Source organism: Struthio camelus, chromosome Z, assembly GCF_040807025.1.
Source record: "Struthio camelus isolate bStrCam1 chromosome Z, bStrCam1.hap1, whole genome shotgun sequence".
NCBI classification, from domain to species: domain Eukaryota; kingdom Metazoa; phylum Chordata; class Aves; order Struthioniformes; family Struthionidae; genus Struthio; species Struthio camelus.
Window position 1 is genome coordinate 73,103,937 of NC_090982.1, and position 26,767 is coordinate 73,130,703.

Genomic DNA, 26,767 nt, shown 5'->3' on the forward strand with positions numbered 1-26,767 from the left:
ATTAAAATGCTTACTTCACAGGTTTAAATTGTTGACTTTGAGAGATTTAACTGTCTGGATATACGGTTGTTTGTGGTGTGTGACCTGAAAAAAGATGTAATTTAAAAAGTGGATTGATTTACGTTCATGTTACCTTCCAGACATTTCAAGTTAGCTTAATGAGTTTATTTTTAAAATATCTTTATTTATTTTGTTGTATGTCTTTTTCAATAGAAACTTCAGGGCTTTATATATAAAAAGTAAAATAGTGGCTCTGTTGTCACCACTTGAAGGGGGCAATTCAGTTTTACCTGAGCTATGTATCTACAAAGTCAAATATTATCTTTTCATGCAGGGTTATAAAATAATATTTTCTTATTTTCCCATCAGATGATTTACTTTTATAAATCCCAGGTAATAGCTTACCTATTAAAAATATTGATATTATAATCTCTTGTAAAGGAAAGTCTGACTCTTTTTCTTTTTTTCTTTTTTAATAAAAATAGTAATCTCCACACAGCGATCGAGTTGCAAGAATGCATGGTTGTTTGGCTGGCCAGGACTCTGCGAAGGACTCTGAACCCGCTGTTTGGGCTTTGTCAGTTTTCTGGATGTTTGCATTTTCTGATGTCTCTCCTTCCATTGCCTTGGATAGTGGCATGCTGTTTGTACACAGATAGTTAAGCCTTGCGATCATCAGTTTGGTGGCAGGGAGGTCCAACCGATGATGAGCGCTGGATGAATAGCTGATCAGCCACTCGGTTATCTGTGGGGGAGCTGGGTCACTGCATGATTTATAATCTTTTTTGTTTGGTTGGTTTTTTTCCACCTAATGCTTTTCAGTTGTTTTTGTTTTCCTCTCTTGGGTAATCTTTTTTACCAAACAAAGCTTGAATCACCCAAGCAGTTCAAATGCTGCAGATAACTGGATCGCGAATTGTGAATCACACTGCTATGGGCAGCACCATTTGAGTTCCTAGATGTGCTCTGGCTTTGGCTAGGAGGACAGTGCTCAGTCATCTTAAAAAGGAGGTTAAACACAGTATTAAGTTGCACCAAGGTGCACGCAGCCTTTGCTCTTGAAATCACAATTTGGCTAGGTAAAGACTCATAGCGTGTAGGTGGGTTTGGGGATTTTTTTCAGGGAGGAGGTGGGGAAGGAAGAGTTTGGACCAGATGGGATGGTGAGAGCATCTGCTTTGGTCTCCTATATACCAGAGGTCAAAGGAACTTGTCCTAGCTGTCCTTTGTGGTGTCCAAGAAATCTGTTGTGATCTGGTCTCCATCACTGTAGAGTCTTCATTGGCAAGGATGTTTTCAAAAAAAGGTTAGGTTGCCCCGTCTGTGACTTTTCAGCAATAGTCACCCAGGGATGTCCTTTCCTACATATTGGAGGACAACAGCAAGTGAAGCTTTTAATGACACCCAAACCAGTAGTAAGAGTCCCCTTTCAGTGATTTTCAGTAATTGTTGGATAACTCCCAGCACAAAAACGAGAGAAGCTGTGGGAGAGGGAGAGGAGAGCAAACCATGCCTCAAAACGTGCAACTTTGCTTCTACCTGTTTGTGTTTTTGCTGTGACTTGTGAGTCTTCAGAATGTGATGGCTGCTGGTAGGAGCATGTTGTGCAGCTCTGTTCATTTCAGTACTTCTATCTTGGTATTTACCACGCTTCTGTTACGAAATCAGAGCCACTGGTGAGGCAAGGGGAGAGCAGTGCAAAGGCCAGCTACACTTGCCCTCTCTATGAATGCTATGTTGAAGCTCAGAAACCAAAAACAGTGCCTTCACTGTGCCTCTTCGTAAATCTCTGTGGAACTGAAGAAACAATTCTAAACTGAAGCACGTTCTCCCTGAGGGACTCTGTTCAGCACTGAGTCCAATTATTTTTTAAATAGGGGGTTTAGCCCTCTAGGGAAGCCGTAAATATGTCCATAGCGAAGCTGTAGTGGGCTGTATATTCCCAATAGTTCTAGTAACAGAATTCAGCAAGGAAAACAGGAGACTATTCTCCCCAGTAAAAGTACTAGCAGCTCTTTTCCTTGCGGTCTAGGCGATACTACACGTTTTACTCCTGAATGTCTACATAGTGTTTGGCTACATCTAAGTTCATCAAAATTTAATGTATCAGTGGTTGAAATTGACCACTTTAATATTTGGCTCATGCACGGTGCAAACACTTTTGGTGTATCTTGGTAATTGCTTCTAAGGCTGAGAGACAAACAAACCTTTTGTTTCCTGGGGCAGGGTGGTGGGGATTGATGAGCAAACAAAGAATAATTTAGGTTGGAAAGGAGCTCTGGAAGTCATCTGGTCCAAGCCTCTGCTCAAAGCAGAAGCCAGCTCAAAGTTAAATCGGGCTGTCCAACTGAGGTTTGAGAATCAGGGATACAGACTCCAGCCCCTCTGGACCCCTGTTCCCATGCTTAACTGCTCTTGTGGGGAAGAATGTTTTTTTTTCGCTTGTGTTCAAGTGGAATTTCCCTTGTTGCAGCTTGTGACTATTGTCTCCTGTGCTATGTCTGTGCACCTCAGAGAAGATGGAGCCCAACTCTTCTCAGTGACCATCCCCTAGGCAGTTGAAGACTGCAGCTGGAGCCCCCTTTGCCTTCTCTTCTCCAGGCCAAATAAACCCCATTCTCTCAGGCTCTCTTTGCACATGATGTGCTCTAGCTGTATGCATCTTGGGGGCTCTCTACTGGGCTCACTACAGTTTGTCAGTATTTCCTTGGCCCTGAAGAACCAAAAGCTAGATGCAGTACTCCAGATGCAGCCTCACAGATGCTGAATACAATAGACTAATTGTTTACCTTTACCTGCCTGCTTCACTCTCAATAATGCAGAGCTGTATGTTTTGCCTTCATTACTGCAAGGGCACACTGTTGGCTTGTGCCTAACTAGAGCATTAGGACTTCCAGGTCTTTTTCTGTAGAGCTGCTTGAGCTGCTTTCCAGCCAGTTGATCCCTAGCCTGTGCTGTTGAATGGGGTTGTTCTGTCCCAGGTCCAAGGCTTCTCTGAACCTTTTAAGGTTCAGGTCAGCCAGCTCCTCCTCTGTGTTGAAGTTTCTTTGAATAGCAGCTCTTCTTTCGGAGTATTATTCTCTCTCCCAACTTGGTGTCATCTGCAAACTTGCCGAGAGGGCTCCCCATCCCATTACGTGTGTCACTGATAAAGATGTTAAACAGAATTCGCCCCATGATTGATCCCCAAGGAGTCACTTGTAATCACTGCCAGTTAGACTGTTAGACTTTGAGCCTGATGATCCTCTGGCAGTTTTTCACACAACTTATAGTGCACTTGCTCTAGTCCCTATCGCCCCAGTTAGCTTATAAGGATGTTAAGAGAGTCTGTGTCAAAAGCCTTGCTGAAGTAAAGGGAAACAAAAATAACAACTCTCCTCCAAATCAGTCATTTTGTCCTAGATGGCAGTCAAGTTGGTGAGGCATGATTTGCCCTTGCTAAATCCATGTTGGCTGTTCGCAGTGACCTTTTTGTCCTTTATAAAGTGGAGATGGCTTCTCTGAGGACTTGTGCTGTAATCTTCCCTGGGATTGAAATGATTCTGATAGACTGTAGTTCCCTGGATCATCCTGCTTTCCTATTTTGAAGATGGATGTAACTTTTGCCTTTTTCCAAACAGGGATGACCTCCTTCAGTCATGATGACCAATCAAGGATGAGACAAGGCAGCCTCACAGAGAAGTTGGCCTGCTCCTTCTGCATGTCCAGATGAATCCTTTCTGGTTCCATCTACTTGTTTATAATCTACATAAGTAGCCCTAAACTCAAGTCACCCTTTAGTAGTGAGAAGTGGCAGTCAGGAAGAGGTGCAGATGACTAGGGTGCTTGAGAGCAGACCTGGCCAATAAAGATTAAGGCAAGGAAGGCATTGAGTACTTTGATCATTTCCTTGTCCTGTATTATGTGGTCTCCTGCCCTATTCAGCAGTGGGTCAGCATTTTCCTTGCTTCATTTTGCTGCTGACATATCTGCAGAAGCTCTTTTTGTTGCTTTTCCCATCCCTTGCCAGTTTCAACTCCAGTCAAATTTTGGACTTCTGACTCCCTCCCTGCATGCCGGGGCAATGCTCCTCTAATTTTCCAGGTAGCCTGTCCCTGCTTCCGCCTTTTGTACGTTGCCTTTTTGTGTTTGAGCTCAGTCAGAAGTTCTCCATTCAGCCAAACTTGCCTCCTGCCTTAACTCCGTGTTTTCTTTGTACGCTGGGGGAGATGGGCCATTTTCCCTAACTGCCTTTGCACTTCAGGTAATTTTCCCACAGGATACTGCTTACTGATTTCCTGAACAAGCTAAGACTGCTTGCCTGAAGTCCAGGCTCTTTATTCTGCTACTTGCCTTCCTCACTTTCCCTAGGATCTTTAACTCTGTCACCTTATGGTGACTCTAGCTAAGGCTGCCATTGACCTTCACATCCCTAGCCAGTTCTTCCTTATTCATGGCAGATCCTACTGAGCACCTTGTCTACTTGAAGGAGCGTCTGCAGAAAAAAATTCTCTCTGATGCTCTCCAGATTGCCTGTGGCCTGCTGTTTTGCCCTTCAAGACCTTAATAATGAAAAATTATTTTTCTAAACTGTCCTGCTTGTAATGTTCAATGGCTTTCAACCATGCTGTGTTCCCCCCTCTCCCACTCTCTTCTCTCTGTGTTTAGCATTACCAATAGCTAAAAACTATCTGCTGACAAGGTGTTCAGCTTAGTTTTCTGCTGTAAGAACTGTGCTGCTTCTCTGGACTTCATTAGTTTAAAATTGCAGTTGGCACCGTGTTGCATATTGGCTGTGGTAATCAAGTTTAACTTCCTCTTCTGCAAATTTAGTGAGTAAGGATAAAAGGTCTAATTAATCTTACTACCATCCTGGGCCCACTGCTGCAATTGGTTAATAATGTTTATACATATATCCTTATTCTGACATAAAATCCTACTGAAATCAAAGAGACTTCAATGGATGAAGGATTCACACAGTGAGGGTTTGCAAGATCCATCCCTTGGCAATATCAATAACTATGCCTTGTTTTAAACAAGACTGGATTTACTTTAATTTCTAGATTAGTGCAGGTTACACTGAGCAGAACGTTTTAATGTATCCCATTGATTTTTCCTGTAATGCTGTTGAGACACAAGCCACTGCTCTAACCATTTGTTTTATCATTAAAATTCGGTAGGCAGATCTGATGCCCTGGGATATCACTGGGTAACCAGATACTCCATGATCTAATCGGGCTCTGCAAAGATTGTAGTATCGCTTCAACACTTAGCAGTAGAAAGCATCATCAAAATTGAAAATTTTTCTAATATTTAGGGTAAAATGCAGTTCAAAGGTGGAAAAGCAGGGGTGTGCAAAAACGTTAGACGTTTCTCAAATTAAACAAAGCCAAATTCAAACCAAAGTTTAAGATGGTTTGTTGTAACTGCATTTATTGTTTAAGAAGAAAATCTTATAACTGCCCTTTCGGTTTGTAGGGTTTGTTCCAGCTCAGTTAAAATAGTATCACCATCAGAAATGACTGACTAGCAGGATTTCATTAATGTGATGCTTACTTACCACAAAAATCATGCTTGGGGAAGCAGTTTTCAAAAGCACTACAAATCATCAGTACTAGAAGGGCAGGACTTGTGTTATGAACTCATTTTGATGCTAGGAGTTGGACCACTGAGGGCCCAGTGCCGCAGAAAGACACATCCTGTTTCAGAAAGACACATCCTGCTGGCCCCAAAAGAGCTTTGCAAGCTGTATGAGTTAGTCGGAGGTGCAGGACCTCATTGCTGCAAGGAATTTGACCAGAAGTATCCACCTCAGCTGGGATGGGGGAAACGCAGTAGTGCAGTTGGACGGTCTTGCTGTATAAAGTGCTAGATTTACTGCCAGATTTTACCACGAGGTATTTGGAAAGCTAATGGTATACAGGGATGATAAACATCCCCTAAGTTCAGGTTGTTCTGTCAGTAAAGCAAGACAAAGTCCCTTACAGAAGGCTTACCATATAATGGCAAATGCCCTTAGCTTTATCAGCTGTTTTCATGCCAAAGGTCTACATGCTGGTCAAAAGTATGCATTTTCATTTTCTCTTTTTTATTTCCTTTTTTTTTTTAAAAAAAAAAGGACAGACCTTGAAGCAAAGGGAATTCTGCATAGTGAAGTGTTTTATGTATTTGTATGTGACTGTTGCATTGTGAAAAATTGCAACTTCTGTACCTAGGCATGTTAAGCAGCATATCGCATTCTTGTCAAAAGCATGCAATAGTGTTTCTCTGTTTTAAGCAGTGGAAATCAATGCTATTCTTGGCTGCATCTATTAAACTTATGTAGTTTCCTCTATGGAATGCAAAGATTTCAGATGTGTATTTAAAAAGGCACACAACGTTTAGTGGCCTCATTGCAGGCCAGATGAGACTTGAGCTGAAGAGGAGTTCAGCAGAAAGGTTACATGTTCTTGGCATTTTTCAACCAATATTTTAGTATTTGAACTGGCCATAAAGGGCTGGAGGCAGGGATGTTGTTCAGCAGGGTCAGAGTCTCTCCCTCTCTCCCTCTCTCCCTCTCTCCCTCTCTCCCTCTCTCCCTCTCTCCCTCTCTCCCTCTCTCCCTCTCTCCCTCTCTCCCTCTCTCCCTCTCTCCCTCTCTCCCTCTCTCCCTCTCTCCCTCTCTCTTTTTGTTGGTGTTGGCGCTAGGGTCCTTTCTTATTATGTGACCAGCTTTGCTGGCATTACACTTGGCTTATTTTGAGGTTCAGAGCCTGCTGACTTCAGTTAGATTAAAGGCATAAGGAAGAGGTAAAGAGAGTGGAGGAGTGCCTCAGGCTCTAAAATAGATACTGCCTTTCATTCAAGTTCCTGGGAAGTGCTAGGGGAATAAATACTGCCAGACAAATATAGTATTATTGAGTAAAAGGTCGGGGGAGGAGTCTGTTGGTGAGTTTGTGCAGCTCAGAATATTATGTTTATTAAGAAAGTATCAGTATCATTAATAACTTTTAATATATGAATACAATGTTGATTGTTTTCTTTTGTTGTGTTTTTCAGGGTCTCATGACTCCTTTAGCTTCTACATCGATGAAGCCTCTCCAGTTGGGCCTGAACAGCCAGAAACCGTCCAGAACTTTGTCTCTGTATTTGGGACTGTGGCTAAAAAACTGATGAGGAAGTGGTTGGCTACACAGACAATGAACTTTACTAGCCAGCTGGGGGCAGGTATACGATATTTTGATCTTAGAATTTCCACTAAACCCAGAGACCCAGACAATGAACTCTACTTTGCTCATGGTTTATTCAGTGCCAAAGTCAGTGAGGGCCTGGAAGAGATCAATGCATTTCTCACTGACCACCCAAAAGAAGTGGTCTTCTTGGACTTCAATCATTTCTATGGGATGCAGAAATATCATCATGAAAAGCTTGTCCAAATGCTCAAAGACACATACGGAAACAAAATGTGTCCTGCTATATTTGCCCACGAAGTAAGCCTCCAGTACCTCTGGGAAAAGGAGCACCAAGTGTTGGTGTTTTATCACAGTCCGGTGGCTCTTGAGGTACCGTTTCTTTGGCCAGGTCAGATGATGCCAGCACCCTGGGCAAACACAACAGACCCAGAAAAACTGATTCAGTTTCTCCAGGCATCAATCACCGAAAGAAGAAAGAAGGGCTCCTTTTTTATATCTCAAGTAGTGCTGACGCCAAAGGCTAGTACAGTGGTGAAGGGGGTTGCTAGTGGTCTCAGAGAAACAATCACAGAAAGGTAAGTTTCTGGAAGGTAAGGTGTGTTTTTACTGTGCTGAATCTGTGTTGGTAACACTGCTTTTCTAATTCTTTTCAAAGAGAAACTAGCAGGTGTGTTTCCTTCTTCCATGGTACTGTGGGTTAGAGTGAGAATTTAGGCATAATCTGAAAGTATTTAAAGAGAAGCATGTTGAAGGGGAAGCTTTTGTATCTTGAAAGAAAATCTGGGGCTAAAGCCTGATGAGATCTGACTGGATTGGCTTTATATATATATATATATATATATATATTTTTAAAGCTCTCCTGAATGCAGCTTTTTCTTTTGTTTCAGATTTGGTTTCTTACCATGAGCACTGAACATCTTCCTTCAGGTTACCTTATTGGATGTGGGCAAATCTATCTAAAAGATCTAGAACTTAAGTTTTGATTTATGCAGCAAGTTTCAGGTATTAGGTCAATCATTACCTGTTTTGGCTCTTCACCAAAGCCTGACAGTGCAGAACCTCCATCCTTAATTACCTCTGGGTAGCTTAAGGAGACATGACTTCTTTCTCCACATATCATCACACACTATATTAAAGGTGTCAGGACACCCTTAGAGTGTATTTGCCTCCTAACAGCATCATACCGATTTCCTGAGGGAAGACTCTCTGCAGACCATTGTAGTGGTTGTGTAGATGGAATACTGTGCTGACAGGCCATTAGTTATTACGTTACAAAAACCACTGTCCATGCAAGATACACATTTTGACTTTGAAAAATCAGAGGAAATTTTCAGCTGAAAGGCATTATGTTCTTGGCAACTTTGTGGGAAACCTGAAATTTAACGCCAACGCATAACATCTTTTTCTAAACAACAGCAACAATAACAAAAGTTGCAAAGTGGAACATTTCATAATGGGGATCAATGGCCTGTTAATGTTCTCTGGATAGATGTGCCTGTGCCAGGAAGGTCTATCGGGAATGCTATCTCCTGGTAGATGATGAATGGCCCAATGACTGTGACATTACACCCTGCAAAGAAAACATGCCTTTTTTCAGAAGTGCTTAACCCTTTGTATGACGGCTTTCCCAAGTGAGCGTAGACTAGAAAAAACAGGGTTAAACTTCACCTGAAATGATAAAACAGCAACACAAAAGGTTTTATAAGCAGTTGAATATGAATCAGAAATGCCTGTGCAAATGTACTTCTGGCTGTTCATGTAGCCTCCTCCTATGTATTTATAGACTCCATTTGTCTGGGGATCTTCCTCACTGGTGGGTCTGAAGAGCACTTCCCTGTACTGAAATTCTACTTTGACTGTGGATTTTACTGTTAAAAGCTCATCTGGTTTGGAGAGCTTGTTCTTCTATCGTGTTCTCTGCTAAACAGCTCTCTGTGTGTTCTTAACAGTATGAGGTAGCACAGCTGAGAAATTACTTTTTTTTTACACTAGCTGGTCACACCCTCCCCCTTCCCTTTCTTCTTTCCTCTCCAGCTCATAATGTGCTTCCTTGGAGCTGTTGGGGGGTGTGGGGGGGTGGGGGGATAAAAACTACAAAAGGATTCTGGATGTGTTTGGTTCAGTTTTGAATGACTTGAACCTTTGAACTCTGTGTATCTCTTGTCTACAGCAAATTTTGAGTTTTTCACCAACTTACTTGCAATGTCAGTAAATAATAGGGCAGGAATACCTGGCAATATCGTTTTTTGAAATTGTAACTGGGATTTTCACAAATTCTAAAAACTTCTTTTTTCTTTCTTTGCCTAGCTCTTAACTATTACAAAAGACATAGACTTTCAGAACTATCTCCAGAACTAGTATTTTGCCTCCAAAGTGCGGTGTCATTATGAAAGCCTGCTACTCACTACAAAAATACACTGCAGGAAGACATGGGCTTGGAATATATGTTAATCTACAGGGTAACTGAGTTCATATATTGAGCTTGCTTAGATAGCTACTCTGAAAGTAAGCATCAAGTATACTCCAAATCATTCCTCATGTGATGAAGATCCTATTAAACAGATGAGCAATTCAAGGATGCCAAGCAATTGCTAGAATTTACAAAATTCTCTCCAATTTCACAGCATTCATATTTCAGTAATGTAAAAGTATGTAATCCATACTAAAATAACTAGGGCATATGTTCCAGCTGTACTGTTTGCTACTTTGAACCATCTAATTTTTTTGTAAAAACATTTTTTTGTTCTTTTCATAATAAATACATAGCTCAGATTCCGTTCTTGTGTCCAGGTAGAGAAAACATATGCTTTTATTTGCAGTCACTTTATAGATTTATAGATTTTTATACCATTTTACTGGTTATCAATAGATGCTGGCTAGCAGCTTCACACTGAGAATGTAACATGTTGGTTTTGGCAGCAGTTTTGTAACTGTAGTGGGACAGGTTTCCCTTCCCCCCACCTTTTTCTTTTTGGCAAACTTGGTCTTCATTGAATTTTTGGAAGATCTGAACGTGGATCGTTCCGGAAGATCTGCCTGTGGGATAAAGCTTTATTTATCAAAGAAGTCTACCCCCCGCCCCTAATTACGTATTTTATTTAAGAAATAGTTCTTTTTGGCATTTTCAAAGAAAACCCTTGGTTGTCTCTCTCTTTCCCCTCCACACAGTGATTTATTTGCATTTCAGTTTTAACTTAGTTCTGAAAACAGAGTGAAGTTTGGATCCTTTTAGATCCAATGAGACATACCAGATTTTGATCTCTGAGGTTTTTGTTACTCATGAAATTATTTAAGATTTTTAAGAGCAGTGGCCTGCTGAGAGGGGAAAGTGTTTCTCTGAGTTGCAGCGTCCATCAGACCAGGAAAACTGAAAGCTGACGCCGTGCAGCAGTCCATACTCCTCCTTGTTGCTTTGCGGGCTGCATCATGAAAGAAAGTAGTGAAATCTCCCTGCGCAGCCCCGGTGAGGTGGTGAGTGGAATATCGCCTGTCCACGAGGCTGCTCCTTGTGGCAGCCGAGCAGTCTCCGAGGGCAGCGGATGCTCGCTGGTGACGCTCATCAGCCCGTTTCAGAAATGGAAAATGATTTTATTCCCAACTTTGTTCCCCACACCATGGTGACAGGTGTGCTAGATGGGAGGCCCATGGTAACCTAGATAAAAGGAGTTCCAAACCCTCCTAAGATTAAATTCAACAGAAGATATATACAGATAGGACTGTTTCTTACTGATAATGATTGCTCACTGGCTTTCCGGCTGTTATCACATATGATACTCAGTGGGATAATAATTTGAAAGAAGGTGAAATTATAATGTCATCCGGCTTTCTGTCCTGCACAAATACAAAGGAAAAAAGCCATTTCTTAGAAGCTCTTCCTAGCGCCACCACCTCACTGTTAGAAAACTTTATACTACGGCTTTTACCTTCGCTGTAGGAATGAGGAGAATTTGTCACATGCTCGTGCGTTGTGTGTCTTGGATTTGATGAAAACTTTGAGGACTAACAGTATGTTTTCAGACTTAACATTCTGTCATGCACGGTGTACATGCCAAGAAACGTTCTTTGATTAGCAAACAATACACACCAAATGAATTACATTCCCTCTGCTTATTGAATTAGCGTCACAGTGAGGCAACTGCCTTTAGTACATCTGAAAGACGGTTGTGAAACAACCTTTTTGAGTGTAGAGCTGTTCTTCATATTAATTTAGTCTGTTTTCTGATTTGCAGCGATAACACTAATTTTATCTCTGCCTGGTCAATGACACTGGAGACAATAATGATATTCTCCTCTTTGTTGTCTCTGAGGTTGAATAATACAGAATTATGTAGAGGACACAGAAATGTTGAAGTACTTTTTGAGGGTTTTGAGGAATAGAAAATAAACAGATACCCAGCCTATTGTCAAATTAGTCTCTATGGATAATGTTCCTGGCAGCTCACATGTGACTAAGTCCTTGCCCACCACACTAAAGCTTCCCCCTTAGCAACCAAAAAAAAAAAAAAAATCCTGCACATGAGAAGCTTTGAAGTGGAGGCAAAACACAGACAGTATTAACAAAAGGGGTGGTAAGTAGGCCAGAGAAGCTGTCTGGAGAAAAGCTATCGCTGGGTGCAGTCATAAACGAAGCAGGGTCAGATTTAGCTGGCAAATAGGTGGATATTAAAGGAAAAATAATCCCAGAACTTGCAAGGAATGAGATTTTTGAATCATTTACTGGGGTGAAGGAGCTCTCCTCCTCCAAGACGTATCTCAGCCGGCTTAGTTTTTCAGAATTTCTGTGATGCTGGAAGAGTGGGATTTTGTGATGTTTCTTAATCCATAGTTGGTACTGATGCCATTTTAAAATTATTTTATGTGGAAAAACAAACAGCAGCAGAAATGTTAAGTATATTTTGCTAATTAGGTAGGCATCCTGCCTGCCTGCCTTGTTGTCTATCTACATTATGAAGTGCAGGAGAGCAGCAAGTTTAGAGGAGCTGGTTAGGGGTTGGGACTGAGCGTAGCCATAGCAGCGCAGGTGCTGGGTGAGGCCTTTCACTGCCAAGAAGCAAGTGTAAGCTCGGTCCCTCATCAACGTATATGGTACCAGCACCCTTGTTCCTCGTTACGTTTGACTTTGGAGGCTGCTATCCTTTCTTTCACATGGTGCAAACTGTTGTTGAATATTCTAGGATATTACTATGGACTTTAAAATTACACCGTGAGATGTAAAGCCTTACTATTTCCATTCTCCTGTCAACTATCCTAATTATTATTTTAGTCCATCCAGACAAGAGGCAATCGCTATATTTTTACACAAATGTGCACAGGGAGACCTTGACTTTGTGGATGTTCAGTCTGATTTTACTGGCAGACATTTTAGTGGCATTTCATCATCAGAGAGCATCTGTGTGGACAAGGATTTCAGCATAGTGTTCCCCTGGGAAGTGTTAGTTGGTGGTGTCTCATGGCGTTGTCTGGTCTTGAGCCTGGAAGAGTATTAAAATACCACAAAATGCAAGAGCACAGGATTTTTAATAACTGTGTCAGGGAAAAGCATGTATCTAAATACATACTAACAGCCTGCGGGATTTAGTCTACAAGGAAAGTTGACTTGGCAGTCACCAGTTCTGTGTTTTCCTGTATGTGGCATGCTCATAATGTAGATTATGTTAGGCGCTGAAACACTTATTTGCAACTACTGTATATGTTGTCTGGCTACTCATAACTTCATGCGATCCCATCATCATACTCTCTGAGCAGCATTGAGTTTGCGCATATAGAAAGCAGTAAGTGTTTTTCATTGTGAAAAGTAAATTTTAATTCCTGCAGCTCCGCTGCTGTATGCTGTCACTCACATCTACTTGTCTCAGAGATGTCGTGCTTCAATCCATGCAGCTGCTGTAGTGAAATTACGAGTGGGTCATAAAGTCATTTGGGTGTTCTTTCTGACATTGCTTAGATTGCTATGGAAATTCTACAGCCAACAGATGGTAACAAATACTGACCCTCGGGGAAATGTATTTGTCCATACAGGGTCTGGGACTGCCTAGCTGCTTTGTGCTTCCTGTGAAGGGAATGGTTCCTTGATGGATTAGCCCTTCTCCTTTTCATTTCTAAGATACAAGATAAGCACTGAGATCTGCATGAAGAAGCCTTTCCAGGTTTATTCACAAGAGGGCTTTCAAGCTGATAGTGACATTCTGTAACGCAAAGACATTTAAGACAAACTCAGACAAATACAAACTAAGCAGGTATGGCAACATCAAGGTTTGTGTTGTATTAGCGCTTGCATACTGCAAACCGTTGTGTTCAGGACTATGTGAGTAACTAGATCTATAGAAGCGTCACTTCTAAGCAAAGAACTGGGTAGTTCTGGACTGACTAACATGCAGTCACTACATGTTTAGAAGTTGTAATTTTTAATCATCTCTGTCCATCTGCTCTATGTTCTTGGAGTGATAAGATGTGGATGGAAAGTTGTCAAAAACTTCCTATCAGCTCTTAAAAACCTTTATACATGCTGTATCCTTCCAGATGGATCTGAGCCACTCACAGCTTCCTCCAAGGCCCTGGAGGTTTTTGGAGGCGTCATCTAGAGAGAGTACATCCACAGTCTTTCTAGAGAAGTCATCTGAATATCTCCAGTTTCTGTCTTCTCCTTGGGTAGTAGCCTGCAAATGTGGGAGTGAATGTTGAATGAGTAGGCTGTGGTGGCATCCAGGGTGTCACAGGGTGAGGAACCAGCCTTCTAAGGAAGAAAGGTTGAGGATACAGTTAGAAGTGTGGCTTAGCTATGAAAATCCCCCCGGCCAGGATCTATTGCTCTGGAGAACTGTCACTTCTGGTTATACGCTCTGTTGTGATAGGGAAGAAGGGAGAGATGGGGCTAACAGGGGAGTCTGAAGGGCACATCAGGAGAGTAGGGCACTTATGTCCCACAGTAACACTGGGTGAGAGATGGTACTGACATGTATCATAAAACATCTGAATCATCTCTGAGGTTAGGAGGGGAGAGGAAGAGTTAGAGGGCTTTCTCGCCAGAAAACAGCTACAATTGAGGAAGATGAGCCTGCCATCTATGAAGTGGACTGCCAGACTGATCTGAGTCTTCTTGGAGGTACACCCAAGCCTGAAATTAATTTTATGAAATGCTTCCCCATGCTTATAAGCGAGTAGCCTGTGTTCTGAATGAGCAGTTAAGCATGCAGGATATACCCAGAATCGTGTTAGTACATAACGTACAGAGGAAGGAAGCAGTATGGGAACCTGGCAACCTATTGCCATGTTTGTACAAAAGAAAGAGCTGGAACAGCTGGAAAGGTAAAGCACTTGGTAAATAGAGAAGGCAGCCAGGCAGAAGGTCTTGGGGATGTACCATGTTCTATATGAGGCAGAACTTGCATTAAGCTAGAAAAATGCCTGTTTGTCATACTGCCTTCTATTAAAACGGAAATGATGATGTTTTCTTCTTAGGAATTCACTAATGTCTGCAGTCTGAGCTTTGAAATTCTTTCCTGGGGAGCCAGAATCATTGTGAAAGATACTATTTTGATACAACATAAAGCGTATTGTGATATCTTCTGTTCTGAAAGTCTGGAAATGTTTAAACTCATTTTACTGAACTTTTCTTTGCACCTTTACTCGTAGGCAAAAGCTTCTTTATTTCATTTTCTGCCAGGAATTATTTTTTTGTGGCTAAGATATAAACTTCATGTAATGGGAGATTATAATAAGATGATGTGTATAAATGTAATAATAGCATTGCACGTATTGTCCTGTGTTGTACTGTTGCTTCAACAGAGCACAAGCTATTATAGTAAAATGTCATTCGGTATTTATTTCTGGTACTAAGAAAAATAGTAAAAGACATATTTTTAAGACACTGAATGATCATTCAATGGGATTTGACCTTTGACAAGATTTTAATATTGTAGCTGTTGATCTGAGAGTTTTTGTAGCTAAGCAACTGCCATCTAGAATGTATTATATCGTAGAATTGTATTAAGATATGAAGCAGACTGAGTGGTGAGAGTCAGGTAGGAGCCATGGTGATAGGCAGGTATTTTCCCGCTGAAAATTTGTTTTCTGAGCCATAGCATGAAGGAGAAACCTTACCAGCATTCATATCATTGTGTGATAGCAAAACCTGCTTAGTTTTGTGTTTCAAGTAGTGCAGTGCCCCTTTCGATTATTGCTTGTTCTTATGCTGGCAGGCACTGTTGTTTAGTAGATCAAAAACTGAACTAGATCTTGGGTGACACAGCTCCTTAATTTTGCTACTGGCCTGTGATGGGGGACAGCTATGGGCCTTTGTTCCCTTCCTACTTGGATTTATATACTATAACGTCAGGGACTGTCATATGATGAAGTCCAGGTCTCTGGTTCCAGTGAGACCCATTCAAATTAGATCTCTTAGACAATGCCACACTGCACATAATTCATACAGGTCATACTGTACTGTGTTGCTTGATTAACTAGGAAGTGAACATTTTAGCCAGTTCATTCGTTGTCTTGTTTCCCAAGCTGTTTCAGTGGATATTTCGGAGAGACTTGTATGGGACCTGCTGCCGTAACTGAGCTGAGCCATTGGTTGTTCGAGGCTGTTAGCACAGTTACTGTTTCAGAAGAAGAATCTGCTTCTGTTCAGGACCACTATTATTTCATCCTTTCGACAGCTTTCTTTCTCCCTTCCACTTGCATTCTTTTTTCTTTGTTTTCTTTTCTTCCTTTCAACTGTTGCAAGTAGTCAGTCCAGCAAGCTTCATTTCTACTACTATTTCAGATCAAATAATGAGTTCTGGAACCAGAGTGGTACCACAGGTGTTAAAAGCTGAGGTGTTTTGTCACTGAGAAGAATAAGGGAAAGAGTATTTCATGTCCAGAAATGCTGTTTCAGGCTGCCATCAGATACTAGGTAGACAGTCCTGAAGGTCATTGTTGGAAGGTACCAATGTAAATGTGTGTTATTTAAGGCTACTACTTATTCTCTGAAGAGTATGATTATTTCATGGTGTGGTGAGTCTCTGGCCCCAGTTTTGTCCATCTGTTAAACATCCTAACATAGAAGTTAAAGAACAGAAGTCAGCTGATATGGATGAGTGGGTAATGTCATCATGAAGACACTTGAAGTGCCCTGAAAACCACTCTCTCCTCCTTGTTAAGCACCATACACAGTAAGCTTTTTCAGCCTGTTGCTAATCTCAGTTCAGAAAATGTTTGGTCAATAACAGTCCACCTCACCTCATTTATTTGCTGCTGGCTCCTTCTCCCCCAACACAGTATTTCAATGCCATTGCTGTCTCACTACACTACAGTGGGAAAGATGGATATCCAACAGAGCGGTTAACCTCTGTGTAGGAAGCTTTCTTTGTGCTCTGCAGTCTGAGGGACGTTTGTGGGAATAGTAAATCGTATGAGCGACATCTGGATTTTTTTCTTCCAAACTGTTTCTCATGAGAGCTATAGGTAGGCTGTCTCTTAGAAAAATATTTTCTAGCTCAGGCAGCACTTTCCTTTACTGCATAGTAACTCTGGGAATGCACTGCATGAACTCTGACCACAAGGCTCCGTTGCTCTCAGCAACCTTCTCTGCAGGGCTTCTGCCCTGCTGACAACCAGTGCTGACCACACCAGCTGGCCAGCTCGGAGACTGAGCAGCTCTTCTCAGAGTATGCATGTCCGTTCTCAGGCACAGACTCCCAGTGGCTAGCTAGGAGGTTATTGCTTGCTTTTTTAAAGCAGGATGTGTGTGTGTGCATGTGTGTTTTTCTCTAATCCTCTGCTTGTCAACTCTTGTCATCTCTTAAATCATGTGTCCACTGATGCACAAGGTGTCCCTGTGTTGGGTCACACTGACGGCTGTAGTGGACTGTATTGTCTAGCAGATCTCCATTTGAATTGGTGCTGGGTTGAGGAGTGCAAGGTCTCGTCGCCGTTTTCTGACCCCTCATGGGAAGACAGCTGCTCAGACGAGGCCAACCAGCCACCTCTGGCATGAGGGGTCTGCAGAAGGAAACAGGCTGCCGCAGCTGTATTGCAATTGTGTGACTCAGCCTGCATCTCACAAGAGGAGCGTGAGCCACCTGAGTGACTCTCACACTCATGGCTGATGTGACAGGTCTGCTTTTTCTTGTGCTGATGGCCCTGAGTGATCCAGCACAACTCAGTGTCACTGAAAGAGGAGGTAGTGACCTCTTTGCTATGGCATCTCTCCACCCAATATTTATCCTGGCTTTACTCCAGAAGGATTTTAGTTTATTGTTGATGTGTCCTCTGCGATCCCTTGGTACATTTTTACAATCTATAAAATGCATTTTTCAGTCTACTTTTTCCCTGATGGTCTATGATGTGGTTTGCTTCATTTGTGGTATAGCAACCCTAGTTCATCAGTGTGGGGATGTCACTAAATAAAATATGAGATCATTTCGGAAGTTACCATTACTGGAAAAGTGAGACTTCTTACAATGACTGAACACGTTTAGTGCTGAATACCCAACTTGTGAATTTCAGAACCAGTAAGAACTCTCCAAATCATTATTTGCACTTGAAAAATCTTGGCCGTTTTTGTTTTTAAAGCTGATTTGAGATCACATCGGTGGTATATTAGTTAATATTTTATTTCCTTCTTTAAGATTTTGGTCTGCAGTTAGTTTTGTTAGATGTGGCAGCAAGTGCATGTCTGCATAATTTGGTTCAACCAAGCAATTGCAAAATCGTTTGTTCTTTTTCCCACTGCTACAGTTTTCAATTGAAAACTGCAGCTTTCTTAAGGTCTACTCTTTTTCAGAAATCCATCTTTTAATATTTTTCCTCCAGAGAGAAGTCTATTTTAACACTATTGTTTTGTCAAAATATTTCAGCTTTATATTTCTAGTAATTCCATCTTTTCTTCAGATTTCTGTTGCAGTATTAATTGCAATATTTAATGCTGTTTCTATATTTAAAGCATTTCATTTTTGTATTCAGAAACAGATTTGAACTTTATTTAATGAGAAATACCAACATTTTGTATTTGCTTTCCAATTTGAAACAAAGCCACATTTTGAAATGCTGGAGTTTATCACAGAAGAGCAGTTCTCGTTTCTCACTAGATCTGTGTAAAACCATGGTAAACATCTAGCACTAAAGTGCCCAGCCCTTATTGTCCCATGGACATCATTGTTGATCAGGTGATAGTCTGCAGACACTACTGTACTTTGCTCTCATTCAAAATCTCCATTTTAATATGGCTTATGGCTATAGGAAATTGCAGTCTTGCCCATCATCTATAGGGTGAATACTACTGCTCAAGCAAAATAGCAGTGTTGTTAACAATAATAATTCATCCGCTGTGCATAGTAGTAAACCCTATAGAAGGACAAAGTTCTTCAGGGAAAGGCTATCATCTAAGTAATATACTGTGGCATGTTTCCAGGACCTTTTCCAGGAAAAAATAAGTCAGAGTGTGTTTTTTTTTTTCTTGTGGTACAAAAGTTCAACTTCATTTGTGTGGCTGAGAGTGAAATGGCCTGAATGCCCTGTTTAAATTTTAAAATGATTTGAAACCCAGGCAGACAGCATAATGGTAGATGTAATCTAGAGTCAGTAATTTGTGACATGTAATATAGAAGAGTCTAGTGGAGATGACTTAGCTTTACGAGAGATCTGATTTTTGCTCTCAGTCATGTTATGTTGATTCCATCATCATCTAGACACTACAGTATTGTTGACTATAGTTGAATTTAAAAAAAGATGACTGTTAGCATGTGCTTACAAAATCTGCCAGTAAAGAATGTTAAAAAGGATGACTCAAAGGTCAGCAAAAATATCTACCAGAGTGACGTAAGCCATTTTCAGTCATTTCAGTAGATTCCATAGCACAATACAGTAAATAACCTATAGCACCATTACCTTAATAGCACCGTGTGAAGTTGCTAAAATAATTGTATTAATGCTGATTATCATAGTAAGTTCTGCTTAGTTTATTCCGTGTGGAGCTTGGAAGCTAATTTTTCATGCGGCAGGTAAGAAAAACTACATGTAAATATTTTTTTTATCAATCAACCTTTAATATGAGAATAAAATTTGACTTTATTAGCAAGCTTCCTTTGCTGAATGATCTGTTTCCAGCTTTAACCAAACTTTTAGAGAACGACCTCCACACAACTGGATGCATTCCTACTCCCTCAAGGCCAGAAGCCTGGAAAGATGTATGAAAGAGCCGTACTACAGCCTGAGATACCGATGTTTGAATTGCCCGAATTCCTCTTGGAGCCTTCTTTGGGACTCCAGAGAGCAGTAGAGTAGATGTTTTATTAAAACTATAAGAAATGAATACATTAAAGTAGAGAGGAGACCAATCTGTATAATCTCCACCTCCGAATTCCTAAAGCACTAACATGTCTTTTAAAGCATTGCATGTCTTTTAAAGTAGACCTATGAAAACAATTGTGAAGCTGGTTTAGAGTGGAGAATAGCAAATGTAACACTCCTATATAAAAAGGGCAGAGGAATGGTCTGAGCCCCCACCAGCTGTCAGGAGAAGGCAAAGACTGTAGAGCATAATTGGAAGGAAGTGATAATTAACGATACAGAGGTTAATGGAAAGTAAGATAAACGTTGATGAGGTTTTGCCAAAGGTGGATTGTGTCAAGCTATCTTGATTTGTTTTTATAAGTAATTTTATGGAAATTTTACAAGAAAATTGACCTCATCTGGATTTCAGTAATGTAGCTGGTAAAGTGTTAAATAGGAAATTACCAAATAAAATGGAATTTGAGGATCAGAAATGGAGTTGAGAAGGACTGGAAATACCAGATTGAAGAGAAGGTAATAGTAGCATTCCTTTAAGAGACTGATCTGTCGCTAGCAGGAGAGGTGGGTTCTTATCAGCTGGAGAAGCCAGACAAAATAGATGGCACAGTATGACCAGTGGCTGGCTAAAGCTGAAACCTCGGTGGAACATATCTGGGAAAAAGAGAGGTATCATCTCGGTATGTTTTCCAGGATGCACAAAAAGATTCTGTTACCATACCAAGGCGCTGGTAGGATATCTTTTTGGAGATCATGTACAATTCTGATCATCTTTGTTCTGGAAAGCAGATCAAAATTGGAGCTGATGCAGAGAGGGACTGCTAGGATAATCAGGGAATGAATTACTGAAGTCATCGAGAGAGCTTGTCTTGTTTATCCTAGCACAATGAAGGCTGAGAGGCTACGTGCTTGCTGTCTGTAAATATCAGAGGGGCATAAATACCGAGGAGGGAGAAGCACAGTTTAGGCCAAAGGCTAGTGTTCTCACAAGAGCAAAAGTTATAAACTGACTGGATAAATTTAGGCTGGAGGTGAGTGAGAGTAGAGCTTCCTGCCATCAGAACGGTGAAGTTTTGCAATGATCTTATGGTTGGAAAAGCAGGAGCAAGAAAGCTGACTGCTTACTGCTTTCAAGATGAGCTTTATCAGCTTTTGAAAGAGGAACAGGTAAAATTAATTAGCAGATTCCTCCCAGGCCTGTGTTTCTAGGGAAGAGTGGCTGACTGCTAACCTACCTTTCAAAAGGCAGCTGTGCACTTTCCTTACCATGCAACCTGCTTTGTGACCTGAGATGGAGGTACGGGACAGCAAGGCACAACTTTCCTCTTTCTTGCTCGGCTAAGAACAGCCTGTGCTCTTCAGACGCGTTAGAAGCCATCTCCTGGTTATTAGGAAAAAAGACATCCTTGCAGTTTTCATTCATAGTCTGGGTGGCTGTTGGAAAGACAGAGGCAGACATGTTTGTGTTAGTGGGACGGATCTTTGTAACTTCTGACCATCGGGGCTGCCTTGGCAGGAAGGTAGCCCGATCAGTAAGTGTCCCTCCAGCTGTACCCAGAACAAGCATTTCTCATTGTGAAAGAGCAGTGGCTATTCTCTGATATTTCCTGGATACTGTATTGGGTGTAATTGCTGCACTGTTTACTGTATGAATGCTTTGGGATGGTTAATATTGGGTTGTGAGGAAAACAAGCAGAAGGAATGAACAGCTGAGGGTAAGCTAATGCTGGTAAATGCTTTGTGGGGGTTTGCAGTAATGCCCTGGACGCTATTTGGGAGGATTCTGCCTCTGAGATCCAGCTGATTAACAAAGCTGATTTTGCTGTGTGAGGCCAGAGCTAGAAGCCAGAAAATTTAAAAGGATAATAAGGAGCTAAATCTCTCTCTTTTGTGAGATTAAGCAGTTGTTGAGCTGCTCAGTGTTTGAAGAATCTAGACTCGCTGGAGGTTGGGGGTGCTGGGCTGCCCTTTGTTCTGGCTTCCTTTCTTCCTGCTATTCGGAGTGACCGCTGCTGGGCTGAGGCTGCCGCATACCATTTACTCGTGTCCCAAAAAGAAAAATTGCAGTTGCTGACCCTAGGCAGATACATGCCAGAGAGCTGTGCAGTAGTGTTAATAGATCTGAGTGAGCAAGCATGGCAGTGAGAGCCTGTAACCGAGACCCAGCCTGAGAGTCAGTTCTTCATTTTGCTTGTTGTGTATATAAGGTATTTAAAGGTGGTCTAGAAAAACACCTCAGGTGGCAATGTCAGCAATGTAATAAGGGTCTTCAGTGCTGTTTGTCTATTTGATATAGAACTTGCAAGTTAAGTGATAAAACAAACTTGGGATATGAAGGCTTGGTGGTGAATGAGGTAGAGGAAGTTCAGTCTGCACAAGGAAGTGGTTCCTGATACAGTCAAAGGAAACAACAGCAGAAAGTAGAAGAGGTGCTATTTCAGATGAAGATAACCAGAAATTTGCTGGAAAAACAGCTTTGTGAGAAGCACTCATACTATTTGTGAAATTGGGTCAAACTTGGTGAGTAATTATATTTGAGGCAAATATGTAGGAAAACATTTCATCTTCATATATTCTAACTTAATGTTTTAGAAATATTGAAATGTTTTGACAATTTCAAAATAATGTTCTTTTAAAATGACACCTCATTTAAAACAATTTAAAATTAAAGTGAAAAATAAGAAAAAATATTTCATTGGCTAAGCTGAACATTAACTAGACATTTAATTTTTTTTAATTAACTGAAAAACTGTATATGTTCCCGTTTTATTTTGTCTACCATTATCTCCCTTCCTTATATTTTTTGTTCATGACATCATTCAAATCAAAGCTGTGGTTATTCTCAATTTCTATTACTTGGATGTGCAGCCTGGAGCTCTTATTTTAGTCTCTGCTGCTTCTTGCTGTCCAGATAGAAATGATGAAAAATGACTATTTCCCTGTACCTTTTTTTTTTTTTTTTAAAGGCAGTGATTTTTGTCGTAGTTTTCCATTCCAACCTTGCTGGGTGGATTGCTTTGCTGTGATCTACTTACTGATGTTTCACAAATGAAGCATATTTCTGCACTCTCTGAAGAATCCAAAGGCATTAACTTCCTGGAAATGTTGCAAGACCCATCTCTTTACTGTGACTTTCTCTGGAAAGACAGCTGAGTTGGAAGGGTTTAAGTCTGGTTATTTTCCTTGCTGGGGGGTGGTTTTTCAACTTTAAATTCAATGTGAATTCCTCTGTAGTTTGTGTGTCCCTTACTAGCATATTGTGGAATGTTTGAGCAAGGTATTGTGGTAAACAGCTGTATGCAGTTTTGTACGCTTGGACTGGTTGTCTGCCACTGCAGACTCTAGCTATAACTCCACTGGATGGAACGAAAAATTAAAATCACCTAGTCTAGTTCTGTCGGAAAGGAAATGGAAATTGCTTTGCTTTGTATTCAGTAGCAAAGGATTCGAATATAGGTGAGATTAAGTTTAATTTTGAAGCATCTGCAAGTAGTTAGGAAGACGAAAACATTAATTTTGCAGGCTGCGCTATTAGACTGGAAAAATACATATTTTATCTATTTAATTAAGTCCTTTAGATTTATTTTAGTATCTATTTCAGGGGAAACTGTGCAACCATGTGTGAAATTCTGTTACAGGTCATACAGTGGAGTGATACTGCTGGTAGCCAGAAATTTCTCAAATAAACTTTGCCTTCCACCTAGCTGTTCTGCTTTCCCTGATAATAGTACGTACCTTTTGTTCTTCTTTCCAGTTACTAAGAAGAGGTTTTTCCGAATCTCTTTGCTCGGTGGGCTGTGTTCCAAGATTCTGGGCAGGGCTAAATATTGGTAACAATCTCCTCCTCTTCTGCAGTAGACCCTATTTCAATGTTCTTCACATCCAATTTCAGTAGTTTCCTCCATCCACAACCTTTTTGGTACTCATTGCCTTTTAATATCTCTTTCTTGCATCATTGAAATTTGTCATGCTCCAGAATTTGAGTTATGTGACAAGGGGCAAAGCCTGTCTTGCCAGCAAAAGGGGCAAAACTGAGAATTGGGAGTGATTGGGCAGCTCCGCACCTGGAGTCCCTGGAAGCATTCCTCAACCGGAGAGCTCTTGGAAAGGTCTCAGGCAGAGCATGGGGCAGCCCTGGGAGAGAATGAAGCCCTTGCCAGAGTTTGATGGAGACAACCTTGACTCCTTTTACCTGCATGGCTACCAAGAATAGTCTAGTACTGGCTATAACTTCACTGCAGATTAAACTGAGCAATCAACCCCTATTCTTGGTGTAAATCCGTACCTCTGAAGTTGTATTTTCGTATGTGGTCTGTGCTCCTGTTTGTGTCACTAGGCTTTCAGAAAGCAGCTGCTGCAGTTCTTCATGTCCTTGCAGAACGAGGCGATCTGCTATCCGTCTCTTGGGCACATGGCTGGGAAAGCAGCGGAGCCCGTTCAGCAAACCAGTTATTTAACCTATATCCCTACTGCATATGACACAGGCCTTTCCCTCTGTGAAATTTTGAACCCCAGCTGGTATCATTACCCCAGCTAGCTAGCCCCAATTTTATATCAGTAACAAATTTTGGTGAGAGGTTTGGATGTGTTGACAGGGTGTGGGGAGAGTAGGCTAACACGAAATAAAACCTTAGCCTGACGGTGGCTTATGTCAAGTTGAGGGGCAGAAGTCTTGGGAGGAGATGAGACTAGTGTGACAGCAAGTCCCGAAGTCCTTTCCCTTACACAGTGTGGTAGGGTCCAATTAAGTCTAAGGTTGCTGCACGTGGAGCCGTAGTGAGGCGCCTTCATTAAGTGTCTTCATTAAGTTCCTCCGGGTCATCAAAGTTGCAGAATTCTCTGCTGGGCTTGCTAGGTAGATGGCCAAAACTATTATAAGAATTTATCCTTCTATTTCACAGTAAAGCCAATGCTGTTTATATATAGGGGCTCATATTTACGCATGCTTTCTTCTCTCATTTCAAAAAGAAGAATTAAGCCATTTGTACTTCTAATTGCTTGTTTCCTTGAATGTGAATATTGAGCGCAGCTGCACCAACTCTAATACGCTTTTATACTGTTCCGTAGTGTTGTCTGCTATGTTAAAGCTTAAAGAAGCGCTCTGAAGCCAAAATGGCATCTAACTATATTTCTTCTATTTTTGTTAACATATTTAAGATATCAAATGATTAATAAGAACACTATTGCCAAAATAAAAAATTGAAATTTTGGATAGAAATGAACAAAAATATTAAGAATAATTAGTTTGGAGGCTTTTCAGCTATCTTCTTGATTTTATTTCATTTTTGTTGTTTAGGTTTCATCTTCTCTGGCACATTTCCATAACTTCAGTGTTTTCTTTTTTTTTCCTTCCTAAAAATATGGGATTCTTACATTATGTAATTCCAAGCGGTGAGGCTTCAGTAAAACTGCCATCTATCAGGAGACCCATAAGAAAATATGAGAGTTAGTCCCAGATGACACTTTGGGAAATTGCTGAGAAAACTTTTGGGCTTAGTACAAAATGCAGTCACTCCGTTTCCTTCCTGTCTCGCATGTTGGCAAGGGGAGGAGGGAGAAAGTTTTTTATTCTGTCAGAGTCGGGGCTGGACACCCAGAAGACAGGATTTTTCAAGACAGCAGTTTCGGAAACACATACTTGCTGTAAGTAAGACATTTCTTTAATATGAAGTTTTTAAACAGAAAAAGATTTTTTTCAGTCATGAAAGTGCCATGTCAGATCATCCTCTTGAGGTCACTGTCAGCCTGTGATCATTGGATGTAATTCTCACGTCTTTCACTGTCGTTCTACCCTGCACTGACGTCTCACTTCTGATTTCGTTCTGGGTGGTAATGTCAGGCGCCTCCACTGTATCCCTGACTGTCGCCCGATACCCAGGGCATCAGCAGAATCTGCTTCCAGAATTAGCTCATTGTAATTTCATTAGGTTTCAAGCCAGCATTTGTGTGTTTTTTTTTTTTTTAATTTTCCTCCTACCTGTCTGGTTAACCGTGGCAGTATTATTCTTGTTCTCAATTTTCTACTAAGTATCCTACCACAGAAATTGCAAAGGCACACCGGTGTATTGCTATCTGTTAGCAAAAGGGAGAACACTTATGCTCTGTGTTTTGGAGAGGAAGAACACGATGCGTCATACACAAAGCACCTTGCAAGCAGGGAGGCCATCGCTGCCTGCAGCTCTGCCCCCCCCCAGGCGCTTGTCAGATCTCATAAGTGAAGCGAGGTTGTGCCTAGGCTGCCTGGAGGTGGGAAGCTCCAATGGGAGCTGGGGGGCTGGCTCGGGGAATGCTGGTAACGACGCTTTCGGGACACGTTTACAGCATGTTGTGAGTAGCTGGAGTTGCCAGAAAGCAGACAACTGAAGCCTACTGTCTGTTTGGGCTTCCACCTCATTAACGTCCAAAATAGCATTAATACAGCATAAACCAACTTAAGCTTTCTCCCTTTGGAAGCTAGGAGAAAACCCGTTGTGTTTTACTCCTTTTAAAAGTATGATAAAGACGAGGAAAGCAGTGGCAGGATTTTTAATGTATATAGTCATGTGTTAACAGTACAGATGGCTTTATGTTACTTTGCATGGTTACCTGGTAGCCACAGGAGGAAAGAATTTATTCTCCCCTGCCGATGAAGATGGACTTTACTCTGCAGGGGTCTTTCAGAAGACACCTGGCTGTTCAGAGCCTCCTGCCCTAAGAGTCATTTGCCTTTAGTTCGTGTAAGATGACTGCTGCCACTAAGTACAGCTTTCTCAGCTGCAGGCTCGGGCAAGAGCTTTGAACTGAAAAAATGATGTGTCAGAAAGGAAGCTCAGTGGGAAATAAACATTTGGGGAATGGAGATTTGCTGTTGCTGACAATGTGGGTCTGCTTTTTTGTGCGATGTTTACTCATGCAAGATTCAACGAAGTGATTCCTAATTTGTAACAGTGCAAATGAGGTTTATCAGCGCTTTATTTCTTGCAGCTTGGAAAGAGTGAAAAGACACATTTCATTAAGCAGCATTGCTAGGGTTATATATTTGTGGAGCTTAGAGTCAGCTGGCAAGATTTCTGTTTAGCTACATCAGTTCTGTAGGTGGGTGCCACAGTAAAATGGAAATACTTGCCTAATGTGAACAAAAGAGAATTCTGTGTTTAACTCTATGCAAAGGGAACCATGGTGTAACCCAAACAACAACAAGAACAAAAAACCCTAACTTGGCCAAGAAAATGCTTGACAACTTAGACCAGGACATGATAGAGAGCCTGGGGACTGAAAACAAATGTCGGTGAACATTTGGGGTTATGAAGCAGAAAGAATATTCAAAAAACATTATGCACATGTGACAAAGCAGTTCCCAG

General features: G+C 41.2%; 1 protein-coding gene across 2 annotated transcripts in view; it reads left to right on the forward strand.

Annotated features, from left to right (window-relative positions):
- Positions 1 to 26,767, forward strand: part of LOC138064703 (PI-PLC X domain-containing protein 3) — an 81,690-nt gene that overhangs the window by 40,232 nt on the left and 14,691 nt on the right. For both annotated transcript variants that reach the window (XM_068928503.1, XM_068928504.1), the window contains exon 2: positions 7,018 to 7,726. In XM_068928503.1, the coding sequence (XP_068784604.1) occupies positions 7,018 to 7,726 (709 nt within the window). The remainder of the gene's footprint in view (positions 1 to 7,017; positions 7,727 to 26,767) is intronic.